The sequence below is a fragment of the Scyliorhinus canicula genome, chromosome 11 (assembly GCF_902713615.1).
Source record: "Scyliorhinus canicula chromosome 11, sScyCan1.1, whole genome shotgun sequence".
Classification (NCBI taxonomy): Eukaryota; Metazoa; Chordata; class Chondrichthyes; order Carcharhiniformes; family Scyliorhinidae; genus Scyliorhinus; species Scyliorhinus canicula.
Genome location: NC_052156.1, coordinates 98,307,114 through 98,327,401, shown reverse-complemented (window position 1 = coordinate 98,327,401; position 20,288 = coordinate 98,307,114). Strand labels below are relative to the sequence as shown.

Below are 20,288 nucleotides of genomic sequence, written 5' to 3'. Positions count from 1 at the left end.
AAGGGATGACATCGGTGCTATGGAGGATAAGGTTGAATCCATTTGGGTGGAAATCAGGAATAGTAAGGCGAAAAAGTCACTGATAGGAGTAGTCTATCGGCCACCAAATAGTAACGAGATGGTGGGGCAGGCAATAAACAAAGAAATAACTGATGCATGTAGAAATGGTACAGCAGTTATCATGGGGGATTTAATCTACATGTCGATTGGTATAACCAGGTTGGTCAAGGCAACCGTGAGGAGGAGTTTATAGAATGTATCCGCGATAGTTTCCTAGAACAGTATGTAATGGAACCTACGAGGGAAAAAGCGGTCCTAGATCTTGTCCTGTGTAATGAGACAGGATTGATTCATGATCTCATAGTTAGGGATCCTCTCGGAAGGAGCGATCACAATATGGTGGAATTTAAAATACAGATGGAGGGTGAGAAAGTAAAATCAAATACTAGTGTTTTGTGTTTAAACAAAGGAGATTACAAGGGGATGAGAGAAGAACTAGCTAAGGTAGACTGGGAGCTAAGACTTTATGGTGGAACAGTTGAGGAACAGTGGAGAACCTTCCAAGCGATTTTTCACAGTGCTCAGCAAAGGTTTATACCAACAAAAAGGAAGGACGGACGAAAGAGGGAAAATCGACCGTGGATATCTAAGGAAATAAGGGAGAGTATCAAATTGAAGGAAAAAGCATATAAAGTAGCAAAGATTGCTGGGAGATTAGAGGACTGGGAAATCTTTAGGGGGCAACAGAAAGCTACTAAAAAAGCTATAAAGAAGAGTAAGATAGAGTATGAGAGTAAACTTGCTCAGAATATAAAAACAGACAGTAAAAGTTTTTACAAGTATATAAGACAAAAAAGAGTGGCTAAGGTAAATATTGGTCCTTTAGAGGATGAGAAGGGAGTTTTAATAATGGGAAATGAGGAAATGGCTGAGGAACTGAACAGGTTTTTTGGGTCGGTCTTCACAGTGGAAGACACAAATAACATGCCAGCGACTGATAGAAATGAGGCTATGACAGGTGAGGACCTTGAGAGGATTGTTATCACTAAGGAGGGAGTGATGGGCAAGCTAATGGGGCTAAAGGTAGACAAGTCTCCTGGTCCTGATGGAATGCATCCCAGAGTGCTAAAAGAGATGGCTAGGGAAATTGCAGATGCACTAGTGATAATTTACCAAAATTCACTAGACTCTGGGGTGGTCCCGGTGGATTGGAAATTAGCAAATGTGACGCCACTGTTTAAAAAAGGAGGTAGGCAGAAAGCAGGAAATTATAGGCCAGTGAGTTTAACTTCGGTAATAGGGAAGATGCTGGAATCTATCATCAAGGAAGAAATTGCGAGGCATCTGGATAGAAATTGTCCCATTGGGCAGACGCAGCATGGGTTCGTTAAAGGCAGGTCATGCCTAACTAATTTAGTGGAATTTTTTGAGGACATTACCAGTGCAGTAGATAACGGGGAGCCGATGGATGTGGTATATCTGGATTTCCAGAAAGCCTTTGACAAGGTGCCACACAAAAGGTTGCTGCATAAGATAAAGATGCATGCCATTAAGGGTAAAGTAGTAGCATGGATAGAGGATTGGTTAATTAATAGAAAGCAAAGAGTTGGGATAAATGGGTGTTTCTCTGGTTGGCAATCAGTAGCTAGTGGTGTCCCTCAGGGATCCGTGTTGGGCCCACAATTGTTCACAATTTACATTGATGATTTGGAGTTGGGGACCAAGGGCAATGTGTCCAAGTTTGCAGATGACACTAAGATGAGTGGTAAAGCGAAAAGTGCAGAGGATGCTGGAAGTCTGCAGAGGGATTTGGATAGGTTAAGTGAATGGGCTCGGGTCTGGCAGATGGAATACAATGTTGACAAATGTGAGGTTATCCATTTTGGTAGGAATAACAGTAAACGGGATTATTATTTAAACGATAAAATATTAAAGCATGCCGCTGTTCAGAGAGACTTGGGTGTGCTAGTGCATGAGTCACAGAAGGTTGGTTTACAAGTGCAACAGGTGATTAAGAAGGCAAATGGAATTTTGTCCTTCATTGCTAGAGGGATGGAGTTTAAGACTAGGGAGGTTATGTTGCAATTGTATAAGGTGTTAGTGCGGCCACACCTGGAGTATTGTGTTCAGTTTTGGTCTCCTTACTTGAGAAAGGACGTACTGGCGCTGGAGGGTGTGCAGAGGAGATTCACTAGGTTAATCCCAGAGCTGAAGGGGTTGGATTATGAGGAGAGGTTGAGTAGACTGGGACTGTACTCGTTGGAATTTAGAAGGATGAGGGGGGATCTTATAGAAACATTTAAAATTATGAAGGGAATAGATAGGATAGATGCGGGCAGGTTGTTTCCACTGGCGGGTGACAGCAGAACTAGGGGGCATAGCCTCAAAATAAGGGGAAGTACATTTAGGACTGAGTTTAGGAAGAACTTCTTCACCCAAAGGGTTGTGAATCTATGGAATTCCTTGCCCAGTGAAGCAGTTGAGGCTCCTTCATTACATGTTTTTAAGGTAAAGATAGATAGTTTTTTGAAGAATAAAGGGATTAAGGGTTATGGTGTTCGGGCCAGAAAGTGGAGCTGAGTCCACAAAAGATCAGCCATGATCTAATTGAATGGCGTAGCAGGCTCGAGGGGCCAGATGGCCTACTCCTGCTCCTAGTTCTTATGTTCTATATCAGTCACCATCAACTAGTGTGTTCTCCATGGCAATGCTTCTACCAATGAGAGTCCACCAACCAACTCTCTTCTCATGTAGTATAAATTTGTTGTTTCCTCAGACATTGGTGGTATTCTTGTGAACTGCCCTGATGAGTGCAAAATGAAAAGCTTCACCAAATGTTTTTTTCAGCAATACTCAAAAATGAACACCATCATAAGCATTTGACTATTATTCAGAAATTACAGCATTGAGGTGAATGGATTTAATAGGGTGGATTTAAAAAAAAAAATCTTCATTCAGACGATGGTATACTGGCAAGGCCAGCAATTATTGTCCACTTCTGTTTGCCCTTTAAAGTGGTGAGTGAACTGCCTTCTTGATACAACTGAGTTAGCTCCACAGAAACCGGTGTGCTCGGCTGTTTCTGAGAACAGTGCTGTATTGCTGTGAATCTAGAGTCACAAATAAGGATGGTAGATTTTCTTCCCGAAAGGACATTAGTGAATGAGATGGGTTTTTACAACAATCCAATAGTTTCATGAGCACCATTATTGATGTTAGTTTTTTGTGGGCAGCACGGTAGCACAAGTGCCAAGTACTGTGGCTTCACAGCGCCAGGGTCCCAGGTTCAATTCTCCGCTGAGTCACTGTCTGTGCGGAGCCTGCACATTCTCCCCGTGTCTGCGTGGGTTTCCTCCGGGTGCTCCGGTTTCCTCCCACAGTTCAAAGACGTGCAGGTTAGGTGGATTGGCCATGCTAAATTTCCCTTAGTGTCCAAAAGGTTAGGAGGGGTTATTGGGTTACGGGATAGAGCTTAAGTGGGTCGATGCAGACTTGATGGGCTGAATGGCCTCCTGCACTGTCTGTTCTTAAAAAGAAAAAAGATTTATTTAATTTAAATTAATTTAATTACATTATGTTATTAAGATGTTGTGGTGGGATTTGAACTCCTATCTCCAGATTATAGGTTCAGGCCACTGGATAATGAGTCCAGTAACACATTCATTCTCTGGAATGTGAAGAGCTTTTAACCTTTGGGAATGCCAGAACATGGGGTGTATCTGCGGGATGGTCACTGACACATCAAATAGAGAGTTTGATGGGAGGGGACTCTTACACAGACAGTGGTACAAACGTCGAACTCATTGTCTCACGGCAGAAGGGTTGAAGCAGACAGCAGTTGCGCATTTAAGTTGTGCATATATGAGGGAAAATAGAACAGAAGAATTTAAGACAGATTAAAAATGTAAATTTATCGCTCAGAAGAAGGCCATTTGGCTATGTCTGTACCCACTAAGGAAGAGTTATTCGTCCTGATCCCACTTTCCACCTCATGGTCCATAGCTCTGTCAGTTACTGCACCTCAACTGCTTTTCCAAGTGTTTTTTAATGTGATAATGCTTTCTGCCTTTATTAATTTGTTTCAAACCGCAAATTTTTTCAAGCAGCGAATTTGAAGGCCCTTCCTCTCAGTTAAACCTAGGCCCCTTTATGCTTTTGTGCCGCTCCATTAAATTTCCCCTGTGCCACCTCTGTTCTCAAAGATGTGAACCCCAGTTGATTTTTTAAAAATTTAAAGTGCCCAATTCTTTTTTCTTCCAATTAAGTGGCAGTTTTGGGTGGCCAATTCACCTACCCTGCACATCTTTTTGGGTTGTGAGGATGAGACCCACGCAGACACAGGGAGAATCATAGAATTTACAGTGCAGAAGGAGGCCATTCAGCCCATCGAGTCTGCACCGGCTCTTGGAAAGAGCACCCTACCCAAGGTCAACACCTCCACCCTATCCCCATAACCCAGTAACCCCACCCAACACTAAGGGCAATTTTGGACACTAAGGGCAATTTATCATGGCCAATCGACCTAACCTGCTTATCTTTGGACTGTGGGAGGAAACCGGAGCACCCGGAGGAAACCCACGCAGACACGGGGAGGATGTGCAAACTCCACACAGGAAGTGACCTGGGGCTGGGGTCAAACCCAGGTCCTCGGCGCTTTGAGGCAGCAGTGCTAACCATGCTCCCCAATTCCCAGTTGATTTAATTTTTCCTCGCAGCGAAAATACTCCATTTTAAACATAAATCAAGTAATCACTTCTATATTTTTGGGTATAATTATGTCCTTTCTGTTATGTGACGAGATCTGTATGCAGTACTTTTATCTATGCCCTAACTGGGCTTTCTGTTGTGTTGAGCTCTTGGTATCTGACATCAATTTTCTATTTTTGCCCTAATCCCTTGTCATCTCATCAGATATATGCTCTTGACATCTGGGGGGCTGATTTGGAATTTCCTTTTTGGGAATACATTTGTTCTGAAGTCTACCTATCTCCTCCTTGAATCTAAAGCTCTCCCCCCTGCGCCACCTCCTGCCATACCTACTATACCCATGAGCAGGTGGCACTGGAAATAATCAAAAGGTTGCTACTTTTGAGATACTGTTTTGAAATTTCTTTCCTAGCTCACAAGAATCGTCTCTTTCTATCTGCGTAATTGGTACCTAGATAGACCATGGCCTTTGCTGTTACCACTTGTTCTGCAGCTGCTATATGATATCCTTGATTCTGGCACCAGGTGGCAGCATGCCACCCTGGAGTCACATGAGCAGACACGGCCTGTCTGCTACCCTAATTATAGAATTGAATAATAATCTTTATTAGTGTCACAAGTAGGCTTACATTAACACTGCCGTGAGGTTACTGTGAAAATCCCTTACACGCCTCACTCCAGTGCCTGTACGGGTGCACCGAGGGAGAATTCAGAATGTCCAATTCACCTAAGAAGCACGTTTTTCGGGATATGTGGGAGCAAACCCGGAGGAAACCCATACAGACACGGGGAGAACGTGCAGACTCTGCACAGACAGTGACCCAAGCCAGGAATCAAACCCTGGTGCTGGGAAACAACAGCGCTAACCACTGTGCTACCGTGCCACTCTAATCACTAATCAATAATCTCTAATCTCTAATCGTTATTGTTTTTCTGATCATTCTCCTTCCCCACCATACAACTGAGTCACCCATGGTGCCATGAACTTTGTTCTGGCTGTGCTTCCCAACGTAACCATCGCACTGACCAATATTCAAAACTGAATATGAGAGAGTGAGATGCACTCAGGGACTCCAACATTACCTGTCTAATACCCCTTGACTGATGGTCATGCATTCCTTTCTGCCTGCTGTAGGGTGACCTTCCCCAGAATTGTACTAACCATGTAATTCTCAGTCCTATGACTGCACTGCTGTGACTACAGTGGCTGGTTAAGCTCTAATCACTGGATCTTGAGCCAACACCTCCTGTAATAATCCAGAACACAATTGTCCTGTAGTTTCCAGACAACACAAGATATGCTTTCAGTGTAATTGAGATTTCATGATGCTTTTATTAGCCTACTATCCAATCTTACCAAAAATCAACTTGGATTTGTGTCGGCTTTGAACCGAAAATCTCATCAGCTAGCAACACACTATTCAGCTCCTGCCCTTGTGCAGTGGGAGGGGGAGGATCCCATTGTCATGGTCCATGTAGGTACCAATGAAATATAGTACAAGGAAAGAGGTTCTGCACAGAGTTTCAGAAGCTAGGCACTAAAGTAAACAACAAAAGGTTATAATAAAACAAAGAACAATACAACACAGGAACAGGCCCTTTGGCCCTCCAAGCCTGTACTGGTCATGATACCACCTTTAGCCAAAACCCTCAGCACTTCCTTGTGCTGTATCCCTCTATTCCCATCCTATCAATGTATTTGTCGCGATGCCTTTTGAATGTATCTGCTTCCACAACCTCCCCTGGCAATGTGTTCCAGGCACGCACCACCCTCTGTGTATGGAAAAAAAACTGCCTCGCACATTTCCTCTAATTGGACTTTGCCTCTTGGACCTAAAACCTATGACCCTGGGAAAGAGTACCTGCCCATCCCCTCTATCCATGCCACTCAATCTTGTAGATCTCTATCAGCTCACCCTTCAACCTTCATCTTTGTGATCAAAACAGTCCGAGTTTATTCAGCCTTTCCGCATAGTTAACACCCTCCAGACCAGTCAACATCCTGGTAAACCTCCTCTGCATCCTCTCCAAAGCCTCCACATCCTTCTGGTAGCGCGACGACCAGAATTGTGCGCAATATTCCAAGTGCGGCCGTACCAAGGTTCTATACAAATGTAGCATGACATGCCAGTCCAATGAAGGCAAGCATTCCGTATGCTTTCTTGACGACCTTGTCCACTTGTGTAGGAAAATATGAACTTGTGCACTTTGGTAGGAAGAATAAAGGAGCTGAATATTATTTAAATGGAAAAAGCTGCAGCACAGAGGGATTTGGACATCCTCATGCATAAATCACACAAAGCTAGCATGCAATTTCAGCAGGCAATAGGGAAGGCAAATAGAATGTTGGTCTTTATTTCAAAAAGAATGGAGTATAAATATAAGAAAGTCTTGCAAAAACACTACCAGGCACTGGTCGGACTACATCTGGAATACTGTGAACTGTTGTTAAAAATTTTAAACTTTTCCCTCATAATTAGAATCAAATTCGAATGACCAATGGCAATGGAATATGGGGATAGTGTGTGGGGAAAAGGCATTGGAGTGGATGATCTGCTGGGATCGATGACAGAGCAGGCTCAATGGGCTGAATGGCCCACTTCTAAGGTTCACATGTGACAAAAACCAGTGTGGAGTTTAAAAAAATAAACAAGGGAATAAACAAGAGAAGAGAAGAAAACTGGGGGCGCCATTCTCCCAAACAGGGAGAAATCGTAAGGCTGGCGTCAAAAACGGGCGGGTTTGACGCCAGCCTACCCCCCCCCCCCCCCCCCCCCCCCCCCGACCGGGAACCGATTCTGGTCCCCGGTCGGGGCTAGCATGCCGCCGCCGTAAACTCCGGCATCGCGGGCTTAATGAATTTCGTTAAGCCCGCTTGCCAGAGTTTGCGACGGCTGACGCGTCACATGACGTCAGCCGCGCATGCGCGGATTGAAAGACTCCAACCCGCGCATGCGCGGATGACGTCATCGCGCATTTGCGCGAAACCCGCGCATGCGCGGGCCGGGATGCCCCTCAGCCGCCCCACGAATGGATACAGCGGGGCGGCGGAAGGACAAAGAGTGCGCGGGAATCGGACCCGCTGCCCGCGATCAGTGGGCACCGATCGCGGGCCCATGGCACCCTTGGCACGGCCGTGGTACTGCCGTGCCAATCGGTGCCATGGTTGCCAAGATCCGAACTTTACGGCCGTTTTTACGAACGGCCAGACCAGGTGTGTTTGCCGTTCGTAAAAACGGCCGTAAAGGGCTTGGACTTCGGCCCATCGGCCAGCTGAGAATCACTGCTCGCCATAAAAAAACGGCGGCAGCGATTCGTGTCGGGAGTCGGGCGTGGGGGTGGGGGGGGGAGAATAGCGGGAGGGCGTCAGACCAGCGTGGCCGTAAAAATTTACGACCCCCGCTATTCTCCGCACCGTCGTGAGTGCGGAGAATTGCGCTCTGGGTTTTACACAAAGTATCGTACAATGACATTGGTTTGAACGTCCAGCCTCAGGCCCCTCCTTTTCACCATAGCCGTGACTGGGGCACTAACGCTAACACTAACACGTATTTGTACAATAATGTTCGATTTTCAGAACTGTTTGTTGGGTTTCACTGCGGGTCCCTGTCGCTTAGTGGGAGGAGTTGTTTCACAATTCCCCCTTCTGTATCCTGGTGTCTTTGGGGTTTCCCCCCTTGTCTGTCTGTAGTCTTCATTCTGTTGTGGTGGGGGGGGTTGGGTTACAGTTAAGGTCTGTCTTCCTCCCCGCCCTCCCTCCTTTTCCCCTATTCCCCCCGACTGTCTGCCGGTTGCAAACAGATCCATGAATACGTTTTGTGAATTTTCTAACGTGGTGTGGAACCTATGTTCTGATTTCAAATTTGATTTTTTTTTTTTACAGCCTCAAATTTGGCCAGGTCTGTGAGCTATTCCGAGACCAGGGGTGGTTTTGCTGACTTCCATTCTAGCAGAAGTCTCCATATGGCTATTAGTGAGGTGAAGGCCAGGGTGTCCGCCTCTTTTCCTGTCCAGAACCTTGGGTGCTCTGATATCCCAAAGACCGCCATAGACAGACACGGCTCCATCTTGGCCCCCACCACCTTGGACATAGCTCTGAAGAAGGCGGTCTAGGATTCCGAGTCTGGGACATGATCAGAATATGTGGGTGTGGTTGACTGGACCCCCTGCACCGTTTGCATTTGTCCTCCAACTCCAGGAAGAACCTGCTCATGCCTGTCTTGGTGAGGTGTGCTCTGTGCTGCATCAGACTTGAGCTGCATCAGGCTTAGCCTGCGCACAAAGAGGTGGAGTTGACTGTGCAGTGCCTAGGTCCTGAGCCCTCCCCTTAACCCCTTGCCCAGATCCTCTCCCCACTTTCATCTGGTCTCATCCAGTGGAGTCCGAACCTTTTCCATGAGCCTCCTTTATATGTCACTGCACTTGTCATCTCCTAACCAGTCCAGCACCATCACCATGTCGAGGAGTGTGTGCTTGGGTCTTTAGGGGAACTCCTTCATCTCCTTATGGAGAAAGTTACGTAACTGCAGATACCTGACCTTTTTCCCTTTTGGGATTTGGAGCATCTCTGTGAGTTCTGCCAGGTCGCCAGTTTGTCGTCCACTTACATGTCCTCTGCCGTCAGGTCAGCATCCCCCCCAATGTCCCAAATGTAACATCCATCTCTTCTATCAAACGTTCCTTCCTTGTCTTGAGCTTCCCAGACCACAACGGTGAGACCTCCCCAGTACAGTTAAACCCCACATATTCCTCGATCACCTTCCCCATTCTAACACAGAAACTCTGGTCTGCCAGCAATCCCACATCTGCCTCCACCCCGGCTTCTGAACAAACCGCTTCTCCAGGACCCCGTCCATCCAATGTAGAGCATGGTCCGAAGTCACAATTTTCAAATATTCTGCTTTCTTAATTCCAGCTAACAGCATCTATCCTACCACAAAAAAAAATCAATCCTCAAGAACACCGGTGAGATAAACTAATGAATACTCCCGAACCCTCGGGGACAAAAATCTCCATGGGTCAGCCCATCCCAAATCTCCCTCATAAACCCCGCCAATGCCATCATCCTCCCAATGGGGTCCTTCAACCTCAGATTGGTCTCCTTTAGCATCATCGCATCAGCTTTCAAACTCTTCCAAGTGCGAGAAAGCTCTCTCCCTCTTCACTGGTCCCCCAAACCCTCGCACGTTCCACGTCGCCACTCTGACCGGTGTCCTTTCACCTACCCAACAGTACAAACTCATCTTGCCAATTTCGCCATAAGATCTTGGTATATATGTACACCAATGTCATCCCATTTCACCTCTCGCTTCTGCTTTGCCCAACTCAAAATTTCTCCTTCATTAGGGAGCTATGGAAGCAGCCCTCGTTGGCTCATTCGTTTTAGGCTTCGGTCGGAGCAACTGATGGGCCCTGCCCAACTCGTAGAGGGAAAGCTCCAACCCCTCCCCATCAACTTGCCGAGCATGCCCACAAAGTACTCAGTCAGCCACCAGCCCTCCACTCCCCTCAGGCAAACCCACGATCCTCAAGTTATGGCTCTGTGACTTGTTCTCCAGGACCTCCAACTTGTCTCCGAGCCCTTTGTTACTCTCCAACAACCTCTGCAGCTCCTCATCCATCAAGGTGAACATAAGAACTAGGAGCAGGAGTAGGCCATCTGGCCCTTCGAGCCTGCCCCGCCATTCAATGAGATCATGGCTGATCTTTTGTGGACTCCGCGCCACTTTCCTGCCCGAACACCATAATCCTTTATTCCTTTATTCTTCAAAAAACTGTCTATCTTTATCTTGAAAACATTCAATGAAGGAGCCTCAACTGCTTCACTGGGTAGGGAATTCCATAGATTCACAACCCTATGGTTGAATAAGTTCCTCCTGAGCTCAGTCCTGAACCTACTTTCCCTTATTTTGAGGCGATGCCCCCTAGTTCTGCTTTCACCCGCCAGTGAAAACAACATCCCGTATCTATCCTATCTCTTCATAATTTTATATATATCTAAAAGATCCTTCTAAATTCCAACAAGTACAGTCCCAGTCTACTCAACCTCTCCTCCTAATCCAACCCCCTCAACTCTGGGATTAACCGAGTGAATCTCCTCTGCACACCCTCCAACACCAGTATATCCTTTCTCAGGTAAGGAGACCAAAACTGAACACGATACTCCAGGTGTGGCCTCACTAACACCTTATGGAATTGCAGCATAACCTCCCTAGTCTTAAACTCCATCCCTCTAGCAATGAAGGACAAACTTCATTCGCCTTCTTAATCACCTATTGCATTTTTAAACCATCTTTTTGAGACTCATGCACTGGAACACCCAGGTCCCTTTGCACAGCAACCAGTTTTAATATTTTATCATTTAAATAATAATCCCTTTTGCTGTAAATTGTGAACAATTGTGGGTCCAACACTGATCCCTGAGGGACATCACTAACAACTGATTGCCAACCAGAGAAACAGCCATTAATCCCCACTCTTTGCTTTCTATTAATTAACCAATCCTCTATCCATGCTACTACTTTCCCGCTACTTTACCGTGAACTGGCCGCTATGCTGCAACAATGCCTCCTCCACCCCTTCATCTTTTCCCCTTGCTGCCACACCTCCATCAAAGTCTTTGTCAAAGTTGCCTTTACCGGGGCAAGAGTCTCCTCCACCCACTCCTTGAGCAAAGTCATCATCTCTCTCCGATGCACCTCCAGATGTTTGGCGAACAGCCTTTCAAATTCCCTGATAACCTCTCGGTCAGAATTTCAATTGTGTTGGGAGCGGCCCCACCCAAAGAACCAGCCCCCGCCATCTTCCCTCCTGCTGGACTCTAAGCAGAACTTGCCAACAGACATTCGCTCGCCCCCTTCCTTCCCTGATCTTTCTTTTACATTCAACATTCCACCGATTCCTGAGAAATTCTCACACCAGATCATCCAAAAAGTATCCATAAAGATCCAAAAAACAAGACTCTAGCAGGAGGCACCCAACTTGCGACCGTCACCTACATGCCTCCACTGGAAGTCTTGTCTTCTGAAAATTGATTGAATCCGTTTTCTCCAATCTTTCAGGCATTCAATGCATTCAAGGTGAAAACAACTTGACATGCAGAAAAATGTTGACCATTGTCACCTTTATTTCTTTTGCAAATCACTTTAAATTCATATCCACTGGTTAGTGACCTATTTCCACCCAAAATAGGTTCTCCTGTTGGGTTTCTCATTTCATCATTTGTTTATGCTTTCTCAATTTGCCCATACGGTACACACAAAGTCAAAGACAGGAAAATGGCAGTCAGACCAAAGGATCCCAAACTTCAGACACTCCAACTTGATTATATTTTATATGGGACATTGTGTTTGATTGCATTGTATCATGCACTTGATGGATTATTCTGAATGTTTATTGCATTTTTGATAGTTTTTCTTTCCATTACTTGTGCAGTATTACTTTTCCTAATTTAAACTTGTTTGCTTTGACCATATTGTGTTAGCTTACAGTGAAGCAATATTCCACATTGTTATATCCTGAAATAAAATCCCTGTATTCTTTATCCTGAAATAATATTCTGCATTCTTTTACCAGTATCCTATGTTTCTTATCTTTATAATGTTCCATCTTTCAGGAATATGGTGGCACAGTGCTTAGCATTGCTGCCTCACAGTGCCAGAGATCTGGGTTCGATTCCAGCTTTGGGTAACTGTGTGGAGTTTTCACATTTTCCCTGTGTGTGCTCCGGTTTCCTCCAGTTGCTCCGGTTTCCTCCCACAGTCCAAAGATGTGCAGATTAACTAGATTGTCCATGATCAACGCGCAGGGTTACATGGATAGGGAGAGGAGTGGGCCTAGTAGAGTGCTCGTTTGGAGGGTCTCTGCAGACCCGATAACCCAAATGGCCTGGGGATTGTATAGATCTTGGAGCAATCCCATTCACGCAAGAATCATTTTGACTACTTTTCCAAATATTTTGGTTGATTGTGAACTAAAACAACATTGATATCTGCACCAAGTCATAGCCTATGAGTGCTTTTCTGAGTTTTTGATATGAGAGAGGCAGATGCAAGCACATTTTAGGGGATTGTACCATATTTTTAAAGTTCATCCCGTGTCCTGCCGCATCTTTTCTTGGATTTGTCTCATTTCTTTCTCTGAGCATGTGCACTGTGGTCATCAGCCACCAGGAGGAGAATGAGTGCTTCGAGTAGAAATGCAAGTGAGGATGTCCTGACTCCTTGAGTTCGGTTTTAGTTCTTGATGCTCTGAAAACATCCACTCCTCCAAATACACCCTCCGGCTAGCCCCTTACCCCGCTCTCACATCGCCAGATCGGGTCCCATTCTGCCCCACCCTCTGCCCCCATATCTCTCTTCTTCCTCTCATTCATGCATGGTCTAATTGTCCCTTTTTCTCTCTCAGTAGTTGGTGGCCTGAGTAGAAATGGATTTGAGGTTTGGCGAAGTCTAATTGGCAGATTCTGTTTTTCTTTTCTTTCCCACAGCTGTAACACATGGTCCCTCAAAGTGCCTTCTGCTTTGGTCAGTGGCAGATCACTGGCCGATTTGTAGCAAGCTGTTTGCACAAACATCCGCAAGATCAGAGCTAGTTGTGGCTACAGAATTTATCAGTCTCTTTTCATTCCCTAGTTGTGTTTGAATAAATAACTGATGTGTCAATACCCGGTGTCCTGATTCCTCTAGTATTGGGTGACATCAATTTATAAATCCTTTCTTATTTTGCAAATGTACAAATTCATGTAATTTCTGTAATTTGATACATTGAATGGCAACGAATATAACTAATAAAATCACTTACTTTTTTCATAGCTAAATTCTCTTCATACAGAACTAGCGAAACAGGTGGCTGACACAATGATATTCCCAATCATACAATTCAGGGAAAGGGATCTCACAGGTAATGTTAAACATTAGCTATTTCTTGGACTGTTGGATTCATGTTGGGAATGCATAATATTTAAGTTTAATACATGGCAGCATTTGTCACTGGAAATAAAATTGGCTATGCAATTATTGCCAAGAGCTTTATCTACCTGTCAAATCACTATTAGAACTATTTCAACACAGGATTATTTCACTTCAGTGATGACCAGTTTAAGGCAGCTAATAGAAAATTCATCGAAATTGTATATTAAAACAAGTCTAATCACTATGAACAAACCAAATAGCTTTTCTAAAGTATAATGCGAGTATAATGTACCAATTACAATACAAAATCTTGGCTTTTATTTACTAATTGAGTCAGACACTTAGACTGCACTTGGTCATTTTTTCCTATCATTAATTTGAAGTTGATTAATTCAAACTGCTGGGTAATTCAAAAATTGCTTTGTACTTATTCCATTAGTCAGTTTGAATTCCTGCACAATGTGAATTTTGTTTGTGTATTATTAGGCCTACACAGCATTGTAGGCTCTGTTTTGCTCTGTTAAGGTTTGTCATGCCCATGCATGTTACTGGATGCGATTTGGGGTGTTAGCAATATGAGACACATAGTGTAAAGCATAGCAGAAATGTGAACAAATGAAGAGTTAAGATTTAATATACGAAATTACATTAATTATTTGAATTTTGGAATCAAAAGCATCATTCCTATTGTTTACAAATGACAACAAATTGCAGGTGGCGGGGTTGGAGGCGAGATAGTCAATACTGAATAAAGTACTGAATAAAGTCCCCAGAGTCCTAGATGACATTAGGCTGCTTTCCCCTTTGAGGATCACCACATCTCAAGTGAGGGGCAAGATTGGAAGGTGGGCCTTCATGAATAACCTCCGCCAGAACAAGAATTGAACCTGTGCTCTGCATCACGAACCAACTGTCCAGCCAACTGAGCTAAGCCGGCTAAGACTGTAACAAATTACAGGAGGATATTAACAAACTTGCAAAATGGGCAAATAAATGGCAAATCAAATTCAGCACAGGTAGATGAGAGGTAGCACATGTTGTAAGGACAGTAAGGTCCAACAGGTTTGTTTCAAATCACTAGCTTTCGGGGGTGAATGAGGAAGGAGCTGTGCTCCAAAAGCTAGTGACTCGAAGCAAACCTGTTGGATGATGTTGTCAGACTTCTTACTGTGCCCACCCCAGTCCAACACCGGCATCTCCACATCATGTTGTGAGGAAGTATAGGGACTTCACTTGTTGGAAGGTACAAGTCTTGCCTTTATTTCTAGAGGGCTAGAATTGAAACGTAGGAAAATTGTGCTATCCTTTATTGAACCTTGGTTAGACTGCACTATAATAGAGCAACCAAAACCTGCAAGCAGTGTTCTAAGAAGGATGTTGAAATCCTGGAGGGAATGAAAAAAGACTTGCAAGGGTGATATCAGAGATTCATGGGTATGCATGGATGTCAGGAAATTATTAGGTTAAATCCCTTTTCCTTAACAAAAGGCTGAAGGGTAACCATCTGGAGGACATAAGAGCTGTTTTAATAGAGCTGACCCTGAATGTTTCCCCTTGATGGAAAAGACATTTCGGGCGGCATGGGGAACAGGGGTTAGCACTGCTGTCTCACAATTCCAATCTCGGTTGACTGTCTTTGTGGAGTTTTCACTTTCTCCCCGTGTCTACGTGAGGTTCCTCCAGGTTCTCTGGTTTCCTCCCACAGTCCAAAGATGTGCAGGTTAGGTGATGCTATTGGGATAGTGGGGGGGGAAGTTGGCCTAGGTAGGGTGCTCTTTCAGAAGGTTGGTGCAGACACGATGGGCAGAATGACCTCCGGGCAGCACGGCGGCACAGTGAGTTAGCCCTGCTGCCTCACCGAGGTCCCAGGTTCGATCCCGGCTCTGGGTCACTGTCCGTGTGGAGTATGCACATTCTCCCCGTGTTTGCGTGGGTTTCGGCCCCACAACCCAAAGATGTGCAGGCTAGGTGGATTGGCCATGCTAAATTACCCCTTAATTGGAAAAAATGAATTGGGTACTCTAAATTTATTTTTAAAAAGAATGACCTCCTGCACTGTAGGAATTCTATAAGTAGTACACATCAAAATAAGAGGGTCACCAAGAAGTACTTCAGGAATTCAGAAGAAACTAATTTATCCAAAGAGTGGCAGGAATGTGGAACTCATTATTACAGGCATTCAGGTATTTAAAGGGAAGCTAGACAATCATAAAAGGGAGAAAGGGTTGATGTGACAGCTATGGATGAGGAAAAATGAGAGGAGACTAGAGTAGAACATGGTGGACAAGTTGGGTTGAATAGCCTGTTTCAATGCTGTATATTGTATATATTTTTCCTGGTCAGAGATTGAAAATTATCCATAGCATACAATGCAATGGGCCAAGTGCTGGAAAATAGAATGGATAGGTACTTAATGGCCGGCGCAGAGCTGGAGGGCCTCTTTCTGTGCTGTAAAACTTAATGACTCTGTGACTATCCCCATTATGGTAATAATTTGATTTAATTTGAGATGTGGACGTCCATGCAATTTATCCTAATGTATTGTAGTCTGAGCTTCAAGTTGTTGTCAGGCCAGAAAAGTTAAGAAAAACATTGAAAACAAATGGCTGTCTACATCGCAGCATTTGAAACTATGTAAATTTTAAAAAATATTCATTCTCCATGTGATATATTTTCCATGGAATTATTAAACCAGGCAGAAACCAAAATAAATTAAAGCCACTATAGTTTGGAACTTCATCTGTATAAATATTCAAGCCATTATAGTTTGGAACTGCATCTGTATAAGTATTCAAACGGTAAATTTTTGATGGCCCTGAATATCATTTAATCCCAGAGCTCCGCATTGTTAAATTAGTCACTCCATTTTGGCAGACTTTGCCTTCCATTTTGTTTATTATCTTGTCTTGCAAATTGATTCACATGCACAAGGCATTATGAAATATTGCCTTAATGTCAAAAGGTAAACTATCCCGTGTGAAAGTGAGACATAGTCGGTAGCTTGTGCAAATCCTGTTCTGTCTAGCTGCAGCGATACACCCATATTTGACCTGATAGAACATAGAACAGTACAGCACAGAACAGGCCCTTCGGCCCTCGATGTTGTGCCGAGCCATGATCACCCTACTCAAACCCACGTATCCACCCTATACCCGTAACCAAACAACCCCCCCCTTAACCTTACTTTTTAGGACACTACGGGCAATTTAGCATGGCCAATCCACCTAACCCGCACATCTTTGGACTGTGGGAGGAAACCTGAGTACCGGGAGGAAACCCACGCACACACGGGGAGGACGTGCAGACTCCGCACAGACAGTGACCCAGCCGGGAATCGAACCTGGGACCCTGGAGCTGTGAAGCATTTATGCTAACCACCATGCTACCGTGCTGCCCCGTGATGTGGAGAAAAAGACTAATTAAATCAATTTATTTGACAGAACATGTATCAATGTCCATAATTCAAGTTTAGGAGTTTACACCTCTTCAGTTCTGAGCCACACCAAGGATAAATCACATTTTTGTTGACGGTGTTTTGTTCTCAAAGTTTCTCTTAAATCTCCTGGGCTGACAACAATTTAAAACTCTGACTACAATTACAGTTAGATAAATTGTATGGAAGACCATGTCTAAGATCAAATCCATTCACTATCATGATTTCTACTAATATTACAACTTCTCATTTTTAACTGGATAAATCTCATTCTGGTAAAAGCAAAATACTGAGGTTCCTGGAAAACAGGCACAAAAACAGAAACTGCTGGAAAAACCCAAGTCTGGCGGCATCTACAGAGACAGAAAGTTAACATTTCGAGTCCAATATGACTTTTTTGGAACTGAGAGGTAGAAATGTGATGCTGCAGTCATAGATGCTCCGTTCAGACCTTATAAATTATTTAACCAAATGTTAACTTCAACTGTTTTATGTGTGTGTAAACTGAGACTAGGAGGAGTTACAGTGCACAGCGCAACATGTGAGCAACTGATATACAGAGCTTGCATGGATGAGTGCAGCTCCAACAACACTCGAGCTTGACATCATCCAACAAAGCAGCCCACTTAATTGGTATCCCATCCACCATCTTAGACGTACACTCCCTCCATCACCGCTGCACAATAGCAGCAATGTGTACCATATAGAAAACTCACTGCAGCAAGTCACCAGGGCTCCTTCAACAGCAACGCCCAAACCCACGACCTCTACCACTTTGAAGGACCAGGGCAGCAGATGCATGAGAGCACCACGGCCTTTAGGTTCCTCTCCAAGCCACATTCCATCTTGACTTGGACTATTTCACTGCTCCTTCACTATCGCTGTTTCAAAATCCTGGAATTTCCTCCCAACAGCATTGTAGGCGCACTTACACAGCATGGACTTCAGTGGTTCAAGCGGAGATCAACATCACATTTTCAAGGGCAGATAGGGTGGGAAATAAATACTGGCCTAGCTAATGATGCCCACATTCTGTGAACAAATACAAAACCAGCATTCTGCTTGGTCAGTAAAATAAAACAGTCCACCTGGTTTCCTGCACTCGTAGCGCCTTTGTCTCCATACCTCAAACAGCAACAGTTTTGTCTGTGAGGCGCTATAAAAAGGTGTTGAAATTTTAAAACTTGCAACATTTCATTCAGTTTCTGTTCGAATTTCTTTCTCCCTATCAACCACGTGGGAATATTTCCAAGTTAAGATGTTTATCTGGAATTCATTATTTTACTTTGAATTAAAGATACATTTTGATACATAATTGTTTTGTAAAGGTCAGTGTCCATGTCAACTTGTACCAAGTTTTTATTTTTATTTGTCCTTATGTAAAGGAACTAATTTATTGATTGCATGAAATAAACACAAAAATATACAGCTGGTTAATGCATTTGTGTCAGTTAAGGAATTAATGTAGATTTATTATTTAATAGCTGTTTATGACCGTATTTTAGTTAATTTTAAATATCTTACACTGAACATTATAATTTTTATCATTTGCAGAAGTAAGCACTTTAAAAGATTTGTTTCTTCTTGCTAGTAATGGTATGTATATTTTTTCATTTCTAGTTTTATTAATTTTTAGTTGTTTACATATTTAGTCATGTTTTCTTTTTGAAAAGGGTCTCTCACACATGAATACAAGCTGCACCATTTGACCTGCCACATTTTAATGCCTAATGAATGTGACATTGCCACATGTTTTTATTATTTCATGAGATGTGGTCATCGCATCCCTGATCGCCTTTGAACTGAGTGGCTTGTTCGGCCATTTAGAGGGCATTTAAGAGTCAACCATATTGCTGTAGTCCTGGAGTCACATGTAGGCCAGACCAGCTAATGATGGCATGTTTCCCTTCCCAAAGGACACTAGTGAACCTGATGGGGTTACTGACTGTGCAGAGTTTGCACATTCTCCCCGTGTCTGCTTGGGTTTCCTCCCACAAGTCCCGAAAGACGTGCTTGTTGGGTGAATTGAACATTCTGAATTCTCCCTCAGTGTACCCGAACAGGTGCCGGAGTGTGGTGACTAGGGGACTTTCACAGTAACTTCATTGCAGTGTTGATGTCAGCCTACTTGTGACACTAATAAAGATTTTTTTTTTTTTTTTTTAACAACAATCCGTGGTCGTTTCATGATCACCATAACTGAAAGCAGCTGTCAATTCCAGTTTTTTCAGAGAATCAATTGAATTTTTTAATTAACTAAATTTAAATTGCAGTTACCATAGTGAGATTTGAACCTGTGCTCTCAGGATATTAACCTAGGCCTCTGATTTACTAGTTCAGTGACATTACCACTATTGTGCTATCTCAACTTTAAAAATTAATGTAAAATTCTGCTATGTAGAACTCTTCACAACCACTAGGAAGTGGAGATGTTCTTTCAGTTGAAGGTGAATTCAAACTCTTATCTGATGGTAAATGATTGCTATTTGAACCCCCCTCCAGCACCTTTATAAGCCCATAGAAATAGGAACAGCAGGAAACCATTCAGCCCTTCGAGCCTGCTGATCTAACACTCATGAAGTCCATTTTCCTGTCTTTTCCCTGTAATCCTGTCTTATCTCTGTAACCCTTATAAATTACCGATCATAGCCTTAAAAATGTTCAAGAACTTGGCTTCCACAGCTTCCTAGGGTAAAGAATCCCAAAGAACCACAACTCTTGAGAGTAGAAATTCTTCCTCAAATCCACCTTAAATGAACATCCCCTTATCCTGCGACTACAGCTTCTGTTCCTACTCTCTTGAGTGGATACATCTTCCTAACCCTATTTCACCCTCGAAGAATCTCTGTTTTAATCATATCACTTCTCACTCATCTGAGCTCCAAGGAGTGCAGACCCAACCTGTTTAATCTTTCCTCAGAAGGCAGTTCCTCCATATCCGGGATCATCCCAGTAAACCTCCTCTGTACTGCCTCCTGCTGTTAATATATCTTTGCTTAACTAAGGGCACCAGAACTGTACACACTATTCTAAATGTAGCCTCACTAGTACTTTGTACAGTTGCAGCAACACCTCTTTCCTTTTATATTCCAGCCCTCTTGAAATAAATGCTGGCATTCTGTTTACCTTCCCCATTGCCTTCTGCATCTGTATGCCAGCTTTCTGGGTTTCATGAACAAGGAACCAGAAGCGCCTTTGTGCTACAGCTTCCTGCAGACTCTCATTTTAAATAATAA

General features: G+C 43.8%; 1 protein-coding gene across 1 annotated transcript in view; it reads left to right on the top strand.

Annotated features, from left to right (window-relative positions):
* Positions 1 to 20,288, top strand: part of appl2 (adaptor protein, phosphotyrosine interaction, PH domain and leucine zipper containing 2) — a 170,492-nt gene that overhangs the window by 41,357 nt on the left and 108,847 nt on the right. Inside the window, exons 4-5 of the mRNA XM_038810881.1 lie at positions 13,521 to 13,608; positions 18,607 to 18,648. Of these exons, the coding sequence (XP_038666809.1) occupies positions 13,521 to 13,608; positions 18,607 to 18,648 (130 nt within the window). The remainder of the gene's footprint in view (positions 1 to 13,520; positions 13,609 to 18,606; positions 18,649 to 20,288) is intronic.